A 22,487-nucleotide genomic window follows, 5' to 3' on the forward strand; every position below is an offset into this window, starting at 1 on the left:
TAAACTGTGGCCCCTGGTTCTGGACTCCCCCAACATTGGGAACATGTTTCCTGCCTCTAACGTGTCCAACCCCTTAATAATCCTATATGTTTCGATAAGATCCCCTCTCATCCGTCTAAATTCCAGTGTATACAAGCCTATCTCAAACTCTCCTGATTTTTAAACATATCAACAGTCTGAAGAAGGGTCCTGACCCAAAACATCGTGTGTCCATTCCCTCCACAGAGGCTGCCTGACCTGCTGAGTTCCTCCAGCGTTTTGCTCGAGATTTCAGCATCTGCAGTCCCTTATACCTCCATCAACAATTCTTAATTGCTGCATGGTATACAGAAAAGTCTTAACCCAGCAGCACCAAAGAGTGTCATCATTAGATGCAATCGCTGAAGCCAACAGCCTGCAAGTGGGGCACTTGTCAGCAATGTGCACAAATCATGAATGAAAATATGTTTACAAAAAAATAAGAAAAGTAATTTGGACATTTCCCAAAGGTTTTTTTTGCCTGCAATTGCAAACAAACACAATAAACTAAGACAAACTGCTACTCAAGAGTAATAGAAAAGCAGCAGAGGTTTGCATTATTAATGCTGAGTGCCCTGCATAAGTGGTCTTAGCTATTCATCACATTTTTTTGTTAATATTCATTTCTATTTTTTAATTATAAAAGAGCACTCCCCATATAAAAGGCATCTATTTATGTGAAGTAAAAGGGATATAAATAATAGGAAATATTTGCACTCACACTGCTGTTATTATTTGAAAAGATTAATGTACTCCTGTACTTACACTTTCATGTCCTTGTAACTCCAAAACATTTCAAAGCCAATGAATTTTGTTTGAAGTGCATATAAAGTTCGAGAAAGAACTGCAGCCAATTTGCACAAAGCAAGTTCCTCAAAATGTAATGAGATAAGGAGAATAAATAAGACTCGTTATTTTCCTTGTTCTCCCTCAGAATGTTTACAATTTGCAGCCAATTATTTATTTATCTACATCGTTTGAAATCCTCGGTCTATCTTTAATTGGACTTCACTGGACTTTATCTTGCACTAAATCTTACTTCCTTTGTCCTTTACACAGTGGATGGCTCTAATGTATTGTCTTTCTGCTGACTGGTTAGCACGCCACAAAAGCTTTTCACTGTACCTCGGTACACGTGACAATAAATTAAACTAATCTAAATTTTTGATATCACTAAATGAAGAGAGAGCAGGAACCCATTTATGCAGGGAACACAATGCGATTATTATCAGATCAAACAAGTTAATTATGTTGGCCAAGAAATAAATATTGAACGATAGACCGGGGAGAGTTCCCCAGGCCGAATTCAAGTGGTGGCATGGACTTCCTTATATTCATAAAGGTGATTGTAGTTAACATCAGAACCAAAGAACACCGAGCTTGAGCGATATATAGAACATAAAACAGTGTAGCACAGGAACAGGCCCTTTGGCCCACAATGCCTTTGCCGAACATGATGCCAAACCAAACTAATCTCCTTTGCCTGCACATATCTATATCTCTTCATCCCCTGTATATCATTGTACCTATCTAAAAGCATCTTTAATACCAGTATTATGACTAAAACAGATGATTTTAAGAAATTTAATTTGCCCACAGATTAGGGATATCTTTGTGGAAGGATACAGCTATGTAGAAAAAGGGTAAATATGGACGGCACAGAGAACCTGGAGCCAGATAATACAACAGTAATATGACTAAATTTACGGGGTAACTGTTGGTCAGTTTGGACGGTGGGCTGAAGGGCCTGTTTCCATGCTGTATCTCTAACTTAAAACTCTCACAGAAGGAAAGGAATAGAAATGCTGCAAGTCCTCGAAAACTTGTTAAAACCAAGCTGATAAAGGTACGTTAAAGATCTAAATATTCTTGAGGTATCCAGCTATAAAGCAATGGGTCAGTGACTTTCTGATTTATATTCATAGAAAGGAACTCACTAGATTGTATGCATCTTTGCTGGACGTGTGCTGACAAATTACTAAGTGTGTGCATGTGCAATTTGATTTTATTCACATGACATAATACGTTGCGATTCTACAGACAGCCAAACTGCTTTGCTGCATCACTAAAAAGGCTGTAAATGTCACATTATCAGTCTTTAAAACAAGTAAGATTTCATTAAATCCAAAACAAGATATTTATAACCAATGAAATGAGAATGAAAAAGGAGATATTAAACATCTAATTGATTGTCAAAGATAGACACAAAAAGCTGGAGTAACTCAATGGGTCAGACAGCATCTCCGAAGTAAAGGGATACCTCCTTCCTCGAGTCTGTCCAGGGACCCCGACAGTCCTTTCAGGTTAGGTAAAGGTGGACTTGCACCTCCTCCAACTCCTCCAACTTCATCTACTGTATCAGTTGTTCAAGATGTGGACTCCTATATATTGGCGAGACCAAACGTAGACTGGGCGATCCTTGAATCTTTTAATCTGGATGTAATCACTTGCAAATTCACAACTTGCAATAATAAACCATTGCAGTCATTCCTTCTGCTCCCTGCTCCCATCCAGCAGAAGGTACAGAAGCTTGAAAGTGCGCACCACCAGGCTCAGGAATAGCTTCTTCCCCTCCATTATCAGGCTTCTGAATGGTCCTTCTGAAGCTGAGGTACTGTCTGATTCACCTCTACCTGATTGCGGACCTTGGACTTTGTCTAAGCAACGGTTATGCTACAATGCTGCCACTTTCATTGCCACTTTCATTTCACTGCACATCGTGTATGTGTATGTGACAAATAAAATTGACTTGACTTGATGCTGAGAACTATATTCTGCACTCTGTATTTTCCCCTTTGTTCTATTGATAATACTCAAGTTTGAACTGATTATATCCATGTATGATATATCTGATGGATAAGCTTGAATAGTATGCGAAACAAAGCTTTTCACTGTACCTCGGTGCTCTCCCAAGTTAACATCGCCAGCACTGTGGTCCAAGTCACCTAAGCCGGCAGACAATGCAATAGAATGCAATAGAAACTGAATACTATTATGAAGGATTTATCTCAATGCATTCCTAGACAAAGAAAAGTTTGCACGATGAATTACCCTACAGAAGAATTCAAAATATTATAAATATTTTGTGCAAAATATAAATGGTTACTGATGACGTTGGAATGTGCAGTTCAGAACTCAAATCAAATAAACTCAGCAAGAGACTCAATTTCCAGCTGCAAGCTAAAAAGTTACGGCTGGAATTTACAGACATGGAATTCTTTTGACCTCAATTACGCAGCTACAAAGCAGTTAGAAGGCAGATTAATGTCTGGACAGGTTGTACAAACCAGGAGAAAATGCACACAGATTGTTGTTTATTCTGCCACCACCCGAGAGATCATTTGAAATATTTAGATAATTCATAAGATCATTCTGATTTTCTTGCACCGCAGAGGCAGTTCAGCCTATTTTGGGTCCATGCTAGCTCACAGAGCAATACCATTCCCCTGTAACCAATCCCTTTTATGTGACCATTAACACCTAACAGCCACCAACACTAGGGATAACATATTAGCCAATTAACCTACTGACCTGCATAGGAAGGAACTACAGATGTTGGTTTATAGATAGACAACGTGCTGGAGTAACTTAGCGGGTCAGGCAGTATCTCTGGTAAAAAAGGATGGGCGCCGTTTCGGATCAAAACCCTTCTTCAGACTGTGTGAATCCAGCACTTTGTGTCTTTCTTTGGTGTTAATCTACGAACCTGCACATGTGGGAGAAAACCAAAGCACTCGGGGGTGGGGGATATGGATCACTGTCATAGATAGAACATACAAACTCCATGCGGAGAACCAGAGGTTAGGATCGAACTCTGATCAGCATTGTTCAACACTAATCCCAAATTGAACATTGATTTAGCTCTGAGAGCTAAAGGAATCGAGGGATATGGGGAAAAAGCAGGAACGGATGACTGATTTTAAATGATCAGCCATGATCATACTGAATGGCGGTGCTGGCTGGAAGGGCTGAATGGCCTACTCCTGCACCTATTTTTCTATGTTCTATTTTCTATCAAAGATGTGTATAGAGACACAGAACTTTCACAGAAAAAGACACAAAGTGCTGGAGTAACTCAGTGGGTCAAGTAGCATCTCTGGAGAACATAGACTGGTGACATTTCGGGTTGGGGCCTTTCTCCAGACTCGCAAAGGTGTGTGCCTGTTTAACTGCAGTCATTCACCGGTATCAGTATGTCCTTTCAGCAAGTGGTACAAGATAAACCTTTTGTGTGACTAATGTTGTAACTGTGTATTAATAAACAAGGAAATTATGAAAATGCAAAAATGTTCTTAGGAAGATTCATCTTGTAATAATAAAATAAAAATCAAGGAAAACGAGTACTATCGACAAAATACAATTTGACTTAAATTTATTAAAAAATACTATATTTGTCTAACACGTAAATCAGTTACGAGCCGAGGGGAGAGGATTTTGATGACTCATTAGATCCCATTACCATGGTATTTTATCTTTACATCAAATCTCTTTATTGAAGTTTGACTTAATCTAGATTTGATTAATTATCTCAAATAATGCAACTCCCTGGTTAACACATTAGAAATCAATGGTAAGAGGTGCCTGCACATTTCTTCGCAGACAGCAATCAAAGAATGAAGACACAAAATTTGCCCCAAATATATTGAAGGATTTGTACAAATGGTAGCAATGGATGGCCGTTGTCCACACTTTCCATTGAAGTACCGAGTTCAATAAACTTAGCCTGGTCATTTGCTGGAACCGGAAGTCTGGTCTACCATGCCCCCCCCCCCCCTCCAAGGGGAACAAAGGGGATCGAGGAGAGGGACGTGGGTTTGCTGGTCAATCCACATGTCCAAGGGAAGACGAAGGCTGGAGGCCTGCAGCAGCCTGGGGCTTGAATGGAACAGGCACCGTTCATAATGGGACTGACATATGGGAATGGCGGGACTGACATATGGGGATGGCGGGACTGACATATGGGGAAAGATTGAAAAGACTAGGCTTGTATTCACTGGAGTTTAGAAGGATGAGAGGGGATCTTATAGAAACATATAAAATTATAAAAGGACTGGACAAGCTAGATGCAGGAAAATGTTCCCAATGTTGGGCGAGTTCAGAACCAGGGGCTAGTCTTAGAATAAAGGGGAGGCCATTTAAAACTGAGGTGAGAAAAAACTTTGTGGAATTCTCTGCCACAGAGGGCAGTGGAAGCCAAATCACTGGATGGATTTAAGAGTTAGAGCTCTGGGGGCTAGTGGAATCAAGGGATATGGGGAGAAGGCAGGCACGGGTTATTGATTGGAGACGATCAGCCATGATCACAATGAATGGCGGTGCTGGCTCAAAGGGCCGAATGGCCTCCTCCTGCACCTATTTTCTATGTTTCTATAACACCAAAAGCGTGGACTGGACTCCTAAAATGGCATCAAAACATGGCCCCTCTTGCACATGGGATCAGCAGACTATTTCCGTACAATTTGCTAATCGGGGATGTGCTTAGGTATTGCAATACTCCATTGGACTTTGTAAGAAAATAATTGTGTTTGCACTTGACAATAAAAGCACCACTGAACCACTGAATAGCGGGCTCCTGAAACACGCAGCCAAGGGTGGGGATGGAAGCAAATACGATAGTGGTGTTTAAGAGACTTTTAGGTAGACACATGGATAAGCAGGGAATAGAGATATATGGTTCACATGCAGGCAGAGGAGATAACATGGCATGTGTAAGAAGGAACTGCAGATGCTGGTTTAATCCGTAGACATAAAAAGCTGGAGTATCTCAGCAGGACAGACAGCACCTCTGGAGAGAATGGGTGACGTCTCGGGTCAAGACCCCTCTTCCATCATGGTTGCCACAGAAATTGCGGGTCGACTGGTCTGTTCGTATGCTGTGTCATTCTATTTTCTGTATATGTTTTTATATTTGTCACTCTGGCATGGGTGTCAGAGGTTATGGGAAGAAGGCAGGAAAATGTGGTTAGGAGGAAGAGATAGATCAGCCATTGAATGGTGGAGCAGACTTGATGGGCCGAATGGCCTAATTCTACTCCTACCACTTATGATCTTATGACCTAATACATAAATGCCTAACACATACAGCTCACTGTAGTCTCTCGACTTCCACGGCTAGATATATCACTGTCACGAAAGGCATGATTGTAACCGCATAATAGCTGGCTGCATTTTTCCATTTCGAAACTTGACTTCTGCAATTTAAGGAGTCAAGTGTGCTGACACATAAAAAATAACATGACAAGTATATGCACCATTTTTGCCTTTCCAAGTTCACTTGTCTATGGAACATAGCTCATTCTCTCTCAATACTATTTATGATAACACTCAACTTATCTTGGCCCTTTGCTAATTGAAGCTGTAAATTTATCCTCTGAATCTCCTGCTCCCTTTCCATTTTTCTCTCAGCAAAAAAACTTTCTTAACTTCTCAATGTTGGCAACTACCCTCAGGTCCACATCAAAGTCACTGAGTATGTTAGAACACAAAAAACATTGGAGTAGCTCAATCTGTGGAGGATGTGGATAGGCGATGTTTCAGGTTACTGAGTATGTTGTTATCATCATATATGTATACAGATTGGCTGCAATTTGTTATCTGAATCATTCCACTCAAGTTTCCAAGTCTGCTACTGCATTAAAAGCATGTTAATCAATATAATTAATTAAAACATCTTTGCCTGTGACCGAGGGCATTAGTCGGCACCATCCTGACTTGAAAATATATTGCCGGCCCTTCATTGCTGCTTGGCCTGAACCTTGTAACTCCCTGCCAACAGCACTGCAGAAATACCTTTACCAGGACGGCAGCAGTACCATCTTCTCACGGGCAATTGAACATGGACAATAAATGCTAATCTTGCCAGTATGCCCAGACTCCTAATATTAATGTTAAAAAATATTGCTGGAATTTCATAGATTACACAAAATGACCCAATTTTGGAAGAACAATGGACAATGGAGGACCCGGCGTGGGGGGACTGCCGTGAGGAATGGGAGGGGGGAGAACAATGAAGGACTTGTGGGGGTACTTTGCAAGCGTGCTTTATGGGCAACTATTTGCCTACCTTGGGTATACAAGCAAAGAATTTCAATGTGACTTGTCACACGTGACAATAAAGTATTCATTCAATTATCTGGAGTGTCCCACGCTCAATGGCTGGTTTTGATGGCCTATCAATAGCTGTTACATTGTTCAAGAGAGTATCAAAAGACAGATATCAATCGAAGCAATTGCTTGTCAATTTCCAAAGCAAATCTCTTAAATGGCCTCCTGTGGTAAAACTTGTAGCCTGTTCAAGAGACAGTAGAAGCCGATTACTGCGGGGAGGTTGCATGTAAATAGGTTGTCTTTTCATCTGTTTGTCATCTGAATTTAATAATAGTAAGGTATTCGTAATCAAGGGAGGGCCTTGATTCTGAATTTTCTTTTACCAGTTCCAACTTGTTGCTAAGTTGATGCAACATCCCTTTGATTGGAGATTTTTTTTAAAACATCTCTGAATATTCATTATTGGTAAATTATTAAAAAATAAAATTAGGGGAAAAGGCCCTGAATTGAATTACCGCTATAAACTGAAAACTTAAAGACCTACTTCCAAAAGCAGAGCAAACTAGCAAGATAACAACGAGATTTCTACATCATAATAACTCTAATATTAGATTGTGACTGCAGTGCAAGTGCAACTATCGTGACTTTACCATTGCGACTTTAACATTGTGATTTTAACAATTTGACTTTAGTAACTGCTCATAAACTTAAACATTATGGGGAGGAAATGATTTGAAAATTCATCCATTTACTTACATTCTATTAATACCACAACAGATTTTTTAATAGCACAATAAGATTCCGATATTAAGTTACTTTCAGGGCTGCACAGTGGGAGAGTTGCTGCCTTACATCGCCAGAAACCTGGGTTTGATCCTTACTACAGGTGCTGTCTATACGGAGTTTGTACATTCTCCCTGTGACCGCATAGGTCTTCCCCGGGTGCTCTGGTTTCATCCCACATTCCAAAGCTGTATAGGTTTGTAGGTTAATTGGCTTCTCTAATTTGTAAATTGTCCCTTGTGTGTAAGATGGTGCGTGTGACCGGGGTGATCGCTGGTCGGCACGGACTCGGTGGGCCGAAGGGCCTGTTTCCACACTGCATCAGTGGAGCTAAACTAAACCATTTTCTGGACTATTGAATGTAATGCTATTAATGTCCACTTTTGATTTCACTGTTTTTTAAAAATGTTACACGGTTGTATAACAAATCATCAAGTGAACCCAATGAGTTTAAAAGGAGCAGCGAATGGAGCCCTGTTTGTATGTTTTGGTTTAGCCAAACCAGCCAAAACACACAACCACTGCCGACCTCTGCAAAGACCCATACTTGCCGTGTTACTGACCCTTTGTGGCCTCCCCAACCCTGACCCACAGTCAGAACTCCAGCCCCAGTCACACAGCAGATTCCTGGATGAGGTTACCTGAAATTGGAGGATTCATTGTTCACCCCGTTGGGTTGTAAACTACCCAAGCGGAATAGGAGGTCCCGTTCCCCACTTTACATATGGCCTCACTCTGGCAATGGAGGAGGCCCAGCGCAGAAAGGTCAGTATGGGAATGGGAAGGGGAGTTAAAATGGTTAGCAACCAGATCCAGAAGGCCTTGGGGGACTGAGAGTAAGTGTTAAGCAAAACAGTTGCCTAGTCGATGCTAGGTCTCGTCAATGTACAGGAGGCCACATCAGGAACACCGGATGTGGAAGTTTATCTTATAACTACAGTTACAAGTTTCACAAACTATTTGCCTTTCCCTAGTTTCCTCAGTAAAGACAGAAAACTTCAAATCAACGATATTCAAAGCACTCGAATTACCTTCAGAAAAAAATATTCCTCAGTGCTCCAGTGAAATGATACATGAATATGCACAAGAACTAATTTTCTTTAATGATCAGAGGCATGGCTAAGATCAGCAAAAAACAAAATCGATTGGAGTGACTCGAGGCCTGTTCTTTCTGCTATGCAGTGTATTCTACGAGTTATTGATAGCAGTAGGGCACCACAAATCAATGCAATCAATAGTCAAAAGCTGTTCCTTGCACTGGAAGATTTTAGACTTACTGAAGTATTTTATTAATACACTATTTTAATGAAGTAATTAACCTCCCAAGAGCGACTGGTGTTAGAAAAAAAAATGTGGTGTACTGAATGTCTCATTTAGCTGAAATTTTGAATAAAGTCTTGTAACTAATCCTGAAAAAGGTCAAATTCTTGAGATCGCATCAAAAGTGCAAATAACCTTGCTAAGCCAATCTCAAACACATATTTTAATATACGTTTTCTGCTTGAAAATGTTTTGAGAAATCAAAATCCTTTTGCTTACAAAGTTAGAATTTGCCATACACCTTGGAATGTAACTATAGAGGTGATTTTAAACTTTTATACAGTTTAAGAAGTTACACAAACCAACACAGAACTAGTGTTAAAAAACATAAATGACAAAGCAGCATAGTTTAAAATGTGAAAAGCAAATCACTGCAAGTCCAATTTGCTTATGTAAATTCATTATGGCCAACAGTTACATCATAAAATCCTCACTTCCAAAGGTGACAATAAAATGGCCTTTTATCATTTGATATCTTGTATTTGCCATACGATATATACAAGGTCTTTGACAAAAGGTGGAACGTACAGATGCTCCCAAACTTACGCAGGGATCACGTCCCGCGGATCTTTGTGTACGTCGGAAAAGGATGAGCTACTGCACGTGTAAATTTACTACTCAGTGAAGAGACCACAGGGGAGCTCCGACGCGGAGACCACGGTGGAGCTCCGACGCGGAGACCACCAAGAGATCAACTGCCTATGGGCTATTCACATATTTGAGGTGCCTTGGAGAACTTTGATGAGAACCACCACTTGGATGGATTCATGAAATAACTGGTGGATATGCAATGCCTTGGTTAGTGCATTGGCACACGTTCCTTCCTGAATACAAGATACGATGAGGAGCATGGAGGAGTTCACCAGGTTCTCTCAGAATGGTCTTCGTTTGATTGATTGACTGATTGAAAGATACAGCATTGAAACAGGCCCCTCGGTCCACCGAGTCCACACCGTCCATCAATCACCCATTGAACAACATTATTCTATTAAAGTTTATTTACAATAAATGTAAAATACTAACTTATTTTCATAAGGCACACATCACAACCACCTCACATCTGATGAGCAATTGAGAATCAGCAAACTGTTTCCTGAGATTGGGTCTAGTGATCATAATGCCATTAGTTTCAATATCATTATGGAGAAGGTCAAATCTGGACCAAGGGTTGAGATTTTGGATTGGAGAAAGGCTAATTTTGAGGAGATGAGAAAGGATTTAAAAGGAGTGAAATGGAAATTGTTGTTTTATGAAAAGGATATAATAGAGAAATGGAGGATATTTAAAGGTGAAATTTTGAGAGTACAGAGTCTTTATGTCCCTGTTCGGTGGAAAGGAAAGAATAATAATTTGAAAGAGCCGTGGTTTTCCAGGGAAATTGGACACTTGGTTCGGAAAAAGAGGGAGATATACAATAAATATAAGCGGCAGGGAGTAAATGAGGTTCTTGAGGAATATAAAGAATGTAAAAGGAATCTTAAGAAGGAAATTAGAAAAGCGAAAAAAAGATATGAGGCTGCTTTGGCAAGTAATGTAAAAGTAAACCCCAAGGGGTTCTACAGATATGTCAATAGCAAAAGGATAGTGAGGGATAAAATTGGTCCATTAGAGAGTCAGAGTGGACAGCTATGTGCTGAGCTGGAAGAAATGGGGGAGATATTAAACAATTTCTTTTCTTCGGTATTTACCGAGGAGAAGGATATTGAATTATGTGAGGTAAGCGAAACAAGTAGAGTAGTGATGGAAATTAGGAGGATTAAAGAAGAGGAGGTACGGACACTTTTGAAGAATATAAAAGTGGATAAGTCTCCAGGTCCTGATAGGATATTCCCTAGGACATTGAGGGAAGTTAGTGCAGAAATAGCAGGGGCTATGACGGAAATATTTCAAACGTCATTAGAAACAGGGATGGTGCCGGAAGATTGGCGCATTGCGCATGTTGTGCCGTTGTTTAAAAAAGGTTCTAAAAGTAAACCGAGCAATTATAGACCTATTAGTTTGACGTCTGTGGTGGGAAAATTAATGGAAAAGATACTTAGGGACAATATATATAATTATTTGGATAATCAAGGCCTGATTAGAAACAGTCAACATGGATTTGTGCCTGGAAGGTCATGTTTGACTAATCTTCTTGAATTTTTTGAAGAGGTTACCAGGGAAATTGATAAGGGCAAGGCTGTGGATGTTGTCTATATGGACTTCAGTAAGGCATTTGACAAGGTTCCACATGGAAGGTTGATTAAGAAGGTTAAATCGTTGGGTATTAATAGTGAGGTTGCAAGATGGATTCAACAATGGCTGAATGGGAGATACCAGAGGGTAACGGTTGACAATTGTATGTCAGGTTGGAGGCCAGTGTCTAGTGGAGTGCCCCAAGGATCTGTGTTGGGTCCACTGTTGTTTGTCATTTACATTAATGATCTGGATGATGGTGTGGCAAATTGGATTAGTAAATATGCAGATGATACTAAGATAGGTGGAGTAGCTGATAGTGAGGTAGATTTTCAAAGTCTACAGAGAGACTTGGGCCTTTTGGAAGGGTGGGCTGAAAGATGGCAGATGGAGTTTAATGCTGATAAGTGTGAGGTGCTGCATTTTGGTAGGACAAATCAAAATAGGACGTACAGGGTAAATGGTAGGGAATTGAGGAATGCAGTGGAACAGAGGGATCTGGGAATAACTGTGCATTGTTCCCTGAAGGTGGAATCTCATGTGGATAGGGTGGTGAAGAAGGCGTTTGGTATGCTTGCCTTTATAAATCAGAGCATCGAGTATAGAAGTTGGGATGTAATGTTGAAATTGTACAGGGCATTGGTGAGGCCAAATCTGGAGTATGGTGTGCAGTTCTGGTCGCCAAATTATAGGAAGGATGTCGACAAAATGGAGAGGGTACAGAGGAGATTTACTAGAATGTTGCCTGGGTTTCAGCACTTAGGCTACAGAGAGAGGTTGAACAGGTTGGGTCTTTATTCTTTGGAGCGTAGAAGGTTGAGGGGGGACTTGATAGAGGTTTTTAAAATTTTGAGAGGGACGGACAGAGTTGACGTGGGTAGGCTTTTCCCTTTGAGAGTGGGGAAGATTCCAACAAGGGGACATAGCTTCAGAATTGAGGGACAAAGGTTTAGGGGTAACATGAGGGGGAACTTCTTTACTCAGAGGGTTGTGGCTGTATGGAATGGACTTCCGGTGGAAGTGGTGGAGGCTGGCTCGATTTTATTATTTAAGAGTAAATTGGATAGGTATATGGATAGGAGGGGATTGGAGGGTTATGGTCTGAGTGCAGGTAGATGAGACTAGGTCAGGGAGAATGGTCGGCGTGGACTGGTAGGGCCGGACAGGCCTGTTTCCATGCTGTAGTTGTTATATGTTATATATATATGTTATATATGCAAGTCAGCCTGCCCTCCCGCTCTGCACTTTCTCAGTCTGTTGCATAGCTGCGCAGATGGATAGATGCCTGGGAGCAGGTCATTTGCTCAGCTTGTCAGGGTGATGCATTACAGCATGCCTCTGGAAGGGGATGTTGTTGTCACTATGTCAAAGACTGGTTGAAAAATACACTCTGGCCACGGACACAAAGAACATTATATGTGATTTTAATCAGAGGTACTTCAGCACAGAAACATGGCCAATATTGATCAAGGTTGAAAGCAATGCCCTTTTCTTTCATTAAGATAAGATACTTGCCCTCTCGTAAAGATACATCACCACCACCACCCCTCACTGTCAAAAATACTCTCTCTTTCGCTTTGTATTTACTTAGCTTCCTCTTTAAGGCATTGGCCACAAATGCTCTATGTGAAAGCAAGATCTACACTTTAACCATTTTCTGGATAACAATATTTCTTCTAAATTATTTCTTGGGAGTATGAGTCTATCTTATTCGTGACATGTTTTGAACACCTCTGCAATATTTTAAAAACTTCAACTCTGTTTTCTAGAGAGATCAAGCCTGGTTAGTCTTATCCAAAAAATAAAACCTCACGGTTCTGTACCTTGTAAATTTCCAACATCTTCTCCAGTATCTTGAAAGCTTTTGGTCAGTGCAGTGACAATAACATGCACATAGCACAAAGTGCCAGAGGAACTCAGCGGGTCAGACAACATCTATGGGGGGGGAATGGACAGGCGATGTTTTCTTTCCATATACTGCCTGACCCACAGAGTTCCTCCAGTACTTTATGTTATGCTCAAGATTTCATCATCTGCGGTTCCTTGTGTCAACACATACATGACACTGTGAATGTGATATAGCCCCGAGCCTTTTAGTCCAGTCATCAGGCCATTTTTGAATTTTTGAAACTTACCCACGTGCTCTGAAAGGAATACCACAAAGAAAGGAGTAACTAGGTCGTTAATTCCTTGCACGTAACCACTCGCTGGATGTCGAATGGCCCATATGAAGAGAATTCTTTCAAAGATCTGCAAAATAAAAAGCACAACCAGATAAACTTGCAGAACACTATTTCAACTGTATGAGTAACATAATTTAAAAAGCACACATAGAATTAGACATTTGTCATATTATATATCTACATCATTTGAGATTTCAAGTGAAACATAGAAAATAGGTGCAGGAGTAGGCCATTCAGCCCTTCGAGCCAGTACCGCCATTCAACATGATCATGGCTGATCATCCAAAATCAGTACCCCGTTCCTGCTTTTTCCACATATCCCTTGACTCCGTAAGCCCCAAGGGATAAATCTAAATTTCTCTTGAAAACACCAGTGAATTCTCATCCACTACTTTCTGTGGCAGAGAATTCCACAGATTCACAACACTCTGGGTGAAAAAGTTTTTCCTCATCTCAGTCCTAAATGGCCTACCCCTTATTCTTAAACTGTGACCCCTGGTTCTGGACTCCCCCAACATCAGGAACATTTTTCTTTCATCTACCCTGTCCAATCCTCTATGAATTTTATATGCTTCTGTAAGATCCCCTCTCATCCTTCTAAATTCCAGTGAATACAAGCCTAGTCGAACCATTCTTTCATCATATGTCAGTTCCGCCATCCTAGGAATTAACCTGGTGAACCTTCGCTGCACTCCCTCAATGGCAATAATGTCCTTCCTCAAATTAGGGGACATCCTTGCTCTTAAACTCAACTCCTCTCGCAATGAAGGTCAACATGCCATTAGCTTTCTTCACTGCCTGCTGTATCTGCATGCCTACTTTCAGTGACAGATGTACAAGCACACCCAGGTCTCGTTGCATCTCCCCTTCTCCTAATCTGACACCATTCAGATAATAATCTGCCTTGCTGTTCTTGCCAACAAAGTGGATAACCTCACATTTATCCACATTATACTGGATCTGCCATGCTTCTGCCCACTCGCCCAACCTATCCAAGTCACCCTGCAGCCTCATAGCATCCTCCTCGCCCATCTTGTTCATGCTGACCAAGTTAGCATTCTGGGCCCTTTGTCTGCTTTTGGCCCATGTCCCTCTAAACTCTTACCAGCTCCAGAGCCTATTTTCAGAAAATTTTCGGTACTATATTAAAATAGCAGAAAATGCTGAAAATACTCAATAGGCCAGGTAGTAGTGAGGGTTTTATGATGTAACTGTTGGCCATAATTAAATCACATAAGCAAACTGGACTTGCAGTGACTTGCTTTTCACATTTTACACAGAAATTGAGCTAGGGGTTGCTGACTTTTCATTAGAATGAAGAACATTTGGACAGGTAACAAATATTAAGTTGCAGTGTGGTGTTCCTGTTCCGATACTGTACTATTCTATATAACAAAGCAGCCCATTGATAAAGGCAGAAAACCCAACACAACATTCATGAGGAAAAGTAGAAGATGATGTCTCAGCCATACAATGCTGGAAAACGACTATCTCCTACGTTTTGCTTTTTCACGTTTACCCATCAGTTGACTGTTAAAATGAAATGCCAAAATGTCAGTGTATTTCAGCACAATGAATTTTCAGTTTGTTAACTCATGATTATTGCAAAATAATCTCTGTAGCACCAACAATATAATTTGACAACCATGGGGACTCAGGGCCGCACAGTGGCACAGCGGTAGAGTTGCTGCCTTATATCGCCAGAGACCTGGATTCAATCATAACTACGGATGCTGTCTGTACGGAGTCTGTACGTTCTCCCTGTGATCGCATTTTTTTTTTCCGGTTGCTCCGATTTCCTTCCACATTTCAAAGCCGTGCAGGTTTGTGGGCTAATTGGCTTCTGTAAATTGTGTGTAAGATAGAACTAGTATACATGTGATCACTGGTCGGCACAGACTCGGTGGGCCAAAGTGCCTGTTTCCACGCTGTATCTCTAAACTTAACTAAATTCCTTTGTTTTATCCTACCTTATTGTTCTTTCTATCAGATCTGTTTCACTTTCTAAACATACAATTTTTCAATATCTAATCCAAATACTTAAATCCAATTCAAAACCTGACAAAATGACTATATGCAGCTGACAGCATGATGAATGGCAAACACCATTTCTTCACAACTGACCTTAAAATCTGCACCATTGCTTTAGAAGTTCACGACATATGGCCAACAGAACATGTGAAAACTTGCTGCAAGTCGACACAGCAGGCATACACATCACAGATTTGAAGAAAATAGCTGCAATGATTTCTATATGGGAGATAGTTTAGTTTAAAGATACAGCATGGAAACAGGCCCTTAGGCTCACTGAATCCACGCCACCCATCGATCACCCATTCATGCTAGTTCTATGTTATCCCACTTCATCACCTCTCCCTTCACACTTGGGGCTCTTAACCTGCAAACCCGCATGTGGGAGGAAACAGGAGAACATGCACACGCCACACACACAGCACCCAAGGTCAGATCAAATCCAGGTCTCTGGTGCTGTGTGGCAGCAGTTCTATCTGCTGTGCCACTGTCGCTTTCCAGTTACAAATACAAAAAAAATCATCTTCACTTTCTCAAGAACAATTTGTTTTGCCGTTTCAGCCTTAAACACAGTCAGTAAATAAATCAAACACAGCAGCATGAACAAGGAAAATATGTGGAGTGTATGATTACTAGTCCGATGATATCATCTCGCTTACATTGTGGCATTTAATGCAGCAATTACAGTTTTTAATGCTTGATCGATAACTTTATGCTGAACTTTCCCAACATTTGAGGAAGGATATTCTTGCTATTGAGGACGTGCAGCGTAGGTTTACTAGGTTAATTCCCGGAATGGCGGGACTGTCATATGTTGAAAGACTGGAGCGCCTAGGCTTGTATACACTGGATGTTTAGAAGGATGAGAGGGAATCTTATCAAAACATATAAGATTATTAAGGGGTTGTACATGTTAGAGGCAGGAAACATGTTCCCAATGTTGGGGGAGTCCAGAACCAGGGGCCACAGTTTAAGAATAAGGGGTAGGCCATTTAAAACGGAGATGAGGAAAACCTTTTTCAGTCAGAGAGTTGTAAATCTGTGGAATTCTCTGCCTCAGAAGGCAGTGGAGGCCAATTCTCTGAATGCATTCAAGAGAGCTAGATAGAGCTCTTAAGGATAGCGATCAGGGGGTATGGGGAGAAGGCAGGAACGGGGTATTGATTGAGAATGATCAGCCATGATCACATTGAATGGTGGTGCTGGTTCGAAGGGCCGAATGGCCTACTCCTGCACCTATTGTTCATTGTCTAACATAATAGGCGTCTTTATTGATAAAAATTGTATTATTGGTCTTTCGGTGCGATAAGAACGCTCAAGGGTTGAAAGTTATGCATTTGCCAAAAATCCATTTTGCGTCCAAAATCCTGAAGGTAGCCTACCCAAGGAGTTGAAAATCAATGACTTCCATGTCATATATTTATCTCGATTTGTCGGAGGACATTGCACTGAATGTTAGCTTAGTAATATAAAGACCCTGTTCCAGTGATGCACGGGTATGTATGTAATTCATGTATAATTTTCTCAATAAGAATAAGTTTCCATATGTAATAATATAATTAATAATGTTTATGATCTATTTCCCTTCCACAACAGAATAATGGCAGATTCTGCACTTAAAATATGTTTTAATTTAGAGATACAGTATGGAAACTCTCCGTTCAGCACACCGAGTCCTCACCAACCATCGATCACCTGCTCACACAAGTTCAATGTTATCTCACTTTTGCATCCACTCCGTTCACACTAGGGGCAATTTACAGAGGTCAATTAATCTACAAACCCGCGCATCTTTGGGACATAGGAGGATGCCGGAGTATGCTGGGAAAACCCACGTGGTCACACGGAGAATGTGCAGACTCCACACAGACAGCATTTGAAGGTCAGGATCGAACCCAGGTCTCTGGCCCTGAGGCAGCAGCTCTACCAGCTGTGATTGTGCTTGTTTTCATTAAGCACACAAAATCATTCAAAAAATTATTTCAACTAGAATTCTTCACACAGTGACTGGCTGTACATCTTCGAGTAGTAATCTCCTCAATCACAGCTGGCTGATGAGTGATAATAAAAAGCCTGAACTCTGTGAGTGCTGTTAAATAGCTCTAATTAGTTCCAAGTCTTGTAGGAAAAGGCAGAAAATGAGCAATAGTCCCCGGCATGTGGGATAAGGAACAAGTGCTGGTTCCATTTTATAGGATATGCCTAATTACGCTATTAATACTCAGCCTTTACAAAATAAATCCCTGGAAGGATGAAACAAAAGGCCAAAAGTGATTATCATCAAATATGCTGCAAGTAATTCAGGTCCTGTCAGATATGCGGCAATGTGCAAAGGTTGCACCACTTTAAAGCCCAAGAGCTTTGGTTATTTAATGGATTTTCCTAAAAGAACAAGCTAAGTCAGCAATCAAGAAGTGCAGAAGTTACACAAGTTTGCTCCGGAACATGATCCACCGAACAGCATTTTTTTTGTCATCCTACCAGCTAAATAACAGGGGTGGGCCGGTGGCGCAGCGGTAGAGTTGCTGCCTTACAGTGCCAGAGACCCGGGTTCGGTCATGACTATGGGTGCAGTCTGTATGGAGTTTGTACGTTCTCCCTGTGACCACATGGGGTTTTCTCCAGGTGCTCGTTTCCTCCCACATTCCAAAGACGCGCAGGCTTGTAGGTTAATTGGCTTTTGTAAATTGTCCCTAGTGTGTAGGATAGAACTAGTGTATGAGTGATCGTTGGTCAACATGGACTCGGTGGGCCAAAGGGCCTGTTTCTACACCGTATCCCTAAACTAAACTAACATGGTACATGGATAGGAAAGGTTTGGAAGAATGTGGGCCAAACATGGGCAGGTGGGACCAGTGTAGATGGGACATCTTGGTCGGCATGGGCATGTTGGGCCAAAGGGGCTGTTTCCGTGCTGTATGACTCCGTGACTCTTGCATAACACAATGAAAAACAAATGCTTAAAAAAAAATGAGATTTTTAAACTTGTAGTTTAGTTCTATAATTTTACCCAAACCCCTGAACCTCACTAAGTTAAGATTTTCATTAAAATAGCATGTAGTTATTTTAGATGAATTAATATTCTGGTATCCAATGATACCTTCAGGCAAACTAACAAAATGTTTTTCCCAAAATTGTATTTCCCAATTTGCTCATGGCATTGAAAGTTTAATGATTAAAAAAAATCTTAATGTTGAAATAAACAGTGGCCCCAATATGGAAACACTAGGATCTGCAGATGGCGAAATCTTACGTACGGATGCGAAATCGGTGTGCTTGAGGAACTCTACAGGTCATGCAACAACTGTGGAAGCAATGGATCAACAACATTTTGGATTGTGATTCATCTATAACCAGAATATTGCATGCCTCCAATATCCTAGTCATAGATAAATTAGGGAAGTGGGCCAGGGAATGGCTGCTGGAATTTAATAGAATTTAACACTGTTCAGTAGGAGGCACCATTGGTGAGGGACGGTGTTAAACTCCAAGGTGGGTAGTGTGCAAGCATGGCACTGACCTTCATGGTCGAACCTTGACAATGCAATGAGTGCATGCCATTGCTGGGGATCAGCAGCAACTGACAGACACTAGCTAGGGGTTCCGACCCAAAACCCTCACCTGTTCCTTTTCCCCAGAGATGCTGCCTCTGACCTTCTGAGTTACTCCAGCATTTTGTGTCCATCTTCGATACAAACCAGTATCTGCAGTTCCTTCCAACACATAGACACTAGCTCTCAGGTTTTCAAGCACCGAGAAATCTCGGACCTGGCGAGATCTGCAGAGCCTAACAAAGAGGTCCCATCACGTCCGACAGGAGGTGAGAAGACAACTGTAGGATCAACGCTTGCATCTGTCAGTGGGACCTTGCAACATGAACCAAGCAGTTATAGAGACATTGTTATGTGCTGTGAGCTGTACAGTCTTGCCAATAGCAGCAGGCGATGCCAAAGGAAGAGGTACTCCAGAGCTCTAGAACCATCAGCAGAGCCTGCCAAACAGCAAGAGCAGGAGCAAGTGGCTACCCAGCAGATGTCCAGGTCAACACCATAGCTTCACATTTGTGTGGAAGGCAGCTGTATTGGCACACATTAGAATAAAACACTCCTGAACAAAGAAACATATCTCTTATCGAACTTGCAAAAACATAATCTCCAATCCTGCACTGATCCTGAGCTCAGGTGCTGTCTGTGTGGCGGTCACATGTTCTCCCTGTGTCTGCGTGGATTTCATCCAGGTGCTTCAGTTTCCTCCCACATCCCAGAGACGTACAGATTTGTAGGTTAATTGGCCTCTGTAAATTGCCAATAGTGTGTAGGGAGTGGATGTAAAAGTGGGATAACATGGAATGGGTCATCGATTGTCAGCATGGACTCGGTGGACCAAAGGGCCTGTTTCCAGCTGTATTTTTTCCATTCAATTAAAACCGCGTGACCCTGTCATATACTGATCATTACCAACATCAAAGTGCAACAATAATCAGACAACGGCACTCACGTGACATAAACATTGCTGTCATTTTCTTCTTGGGACTTGGGTACTGATTATTACACATCAGTTTATGAAACTCCAATGCAATTATTGAAGTAGCCTGCCACATCAAGTGTACATGCTTTACGAGAGGAAGTAGCAGTGGCAGGTACAATGACAATATTTACAACACAGTTGGACTGGTACATATAACAACAAGGGACTGCAGATGCTGGTTTACACAAAAGAATTACACAAAACGCCGCAGTAACTCAGCGGGTCAGGCAGCATCTCTGTAGAAAATGGATGTGTGAATTTTCAGGTCCCAAAGCCTGAAATGTCCCATCCTTTTTCTCTAGAAGTCAGGCAGCATCTCTGGAGAACATGGGTAGGTGATGTTTTGGGTCGGGACCCTTCTTGAAACTGAAGACCCAAAACATCACCTATCCAAGCTCTCCGGAGATGCTGCAGCACTTTTGTGTCTTTGTCAGGGACATGGATAGAAAAGGTTTAGAGCAGGGGCCTCCAAACTTCTCAGCATGAGGGCCACATTATATATTTGGCACATTTTTGCGGGCTGCAGGAAAAAATAAAGAAATGTCAGTTTTATAAATTTAATGAGGTTTATATGGCAACAAATAAATAATATTAAATCTTTAAAAAGAAATATTGGAATATATATGTACCGTAGGTATACATCTATATACTAAAACCCACGTTTGTTTCTTTGTTTAGCGCGACAATTTTAGGCCCACCTTACTCATTGAAATCGGTGTTATATTTTTCATTGAAATCGGTGTTATATTTTAAAAGTTATTCACATTTTAAATCTATCTCCCAGTGAGGGGGGGGGGGGAGAGGAGAGGGGGGAGGAGGGAGGATAAGGGGGGTTGAGGGAGTGGGGAACAGGGGGAGGGGGAAAGGGAAAGGGGGGAGGGGGATTGGGGAGGAGGGAAAAGGGGGGGTTGAGGGGGAGGGGGAAATGGGGGAGGGGGAAAGGGGGATTGGAGGAGAGGGGGATTGGAGGGGAGGGGGATTGGGGGGAGGGGAGTGGGGGAGGAGAGGGTGCTGCACCAATGCAGGAGAGGTTTGGGCCCAACGGGTCCACTTGGTCTAGTTAAAATTTAAATTTATTATTAAGTTGGCAGCTGCGTACAAGCCCTCAACTTGACATCCTACCTGACGTGTAAGTTCGGAAACTGCCGAGATCGGCCATAAAGACCGGAGAACCGAGGAGGAGGGAGCTGCTGGCAACGACAGACACGATGAGTGGGCCAGTAGGAGAGGGGTAATGCCTCCAGCGCCTGCAAGGTCGGCTGCAGAAGGCGTTTCCCTCGGGACACACAGGCGGTTGGAGAGGGACGTCGATCGAAGGGCCGAGCTAGTCGAGGGTGACGAAGGAGGCCCTGCAGCAGCCTGAGGTCGCCTGGATTGGGAGCCGCTCCAGTACATCCAGCGCGTGGACGGACCCGACTATGGACTTCTTGTCAGCGGCACCAAAATATGGTGGTGACTCGTGCACGTGTGATCTACGCTAAAATAATTCCATGGCGCAGTGCACACGTGACAATAAACCACCATTCATATAGGCTGCTAAAAAAAAGTTCCCATGCTACCACAGAACCGGCAGCACGGAACACTTGCACGCTTGCTGCGGGCCGGATAAAAGCTCACGGCGGGCAGGATGTGGCCAGCGGCTGCAGTTTGGAGACCGCTGGTTTAGAGGGATATGGACCAAATGAGTGCACTTGGGTCCTATACTCTCTTGCTCTGAGAATAGTGTCGCCAAATATGATTGCTAAATGAAAACTTTACTTCAGAGAGAAAACTGGCATGGCATTGGATAGTCAAAAGGAGGTGAAGCAGCCACATGAGGTGCAAAGTGAGTGCAGATGACCTGACAGAGGAGAGACAGACTCCTCCCTTCATCATGATTCCCAAGAGGAATAAGGACAAAAATAACAAAGATAAAATGGAATTAGAAATAAGGATTTAGAAAGCAATGCAAACCAGAACAAAACTCAATGATGACACAGGAACTGCAGATACTGGAATCTTGAGCAAAATCAAAAAGTGCTGGGTTGACTCAGTGGGTCAGACAGCATCTGTGGAGGGAATGAACTGACGGTGTTGAAACAGATTTTAGTCCGGAGGAGAAAGCTGGAAAAGCAGGGGATGAGACAAAGTCTGGTAAGTGATAGGTGGATACAGGTGAGAGATGTGTGATTGGCAGTTGGGTGGAGTAAGTGACAAAGTCTAGAGGTGAAAAGGAGACAAAAGGGGTCAGATAAGGAGAGAAGAGGAGTGAAGTATAAAGCCAGCGGGAGGGAGATCGGAGGAAAACCAATTGCTATTGTCCTGGATACATAACAAAAATGGGATATATAAACATATATCCGACAGTAAATAAGCAGTAGAGATGAAACAACAGAGAAAAGCCAGTTATCTCATATATAATCTGAG

General features: G+C 41.9%; 1 protein-coding gene across 3 annotated transcripts in view; it reads right to left on the reverse strand.

Annotated features, from left to right (window-relative positions):
* The window catches only part of LOC144605450 (TBC1 domain family member 22B-like), a 187,687-nt gene that overhangs the window by 72,705 nt on the left and 92,495 nt on the right, over positions 1-22,487 (reverse strand). For all 3 annotated transcript variants that reach the window (XM_078420722.1, XM_078420721.1, XM_078420720.1), the window contains one exon: positions 13,476-13,590. In XM_078420722.1, the coding sequence (XP_078276848.1) occupies positions 13,476-13,590 (115 nt within the window). The remainder of the gene's footprint in view (positions 1-13,475; positions 13,591-22,487) is intronic.

This window comes from Rhinoraja longicauda, chromosome 24 (genome assembly GCF_053455715.1).
Source record: "Rhinoraja longicauda isolate Sanriku21f chromosome 24, sRhiLon1.1, whole genome shotgun sequence".
Classification (NCBI taxonomy): domain Eukaryota; kingdom Metazoa; phylum Chordata; class Chondrichthyes; order Rajiformes; family Arhynchobatidae; genus Rhinoraja; species Rhinoraja longicauda.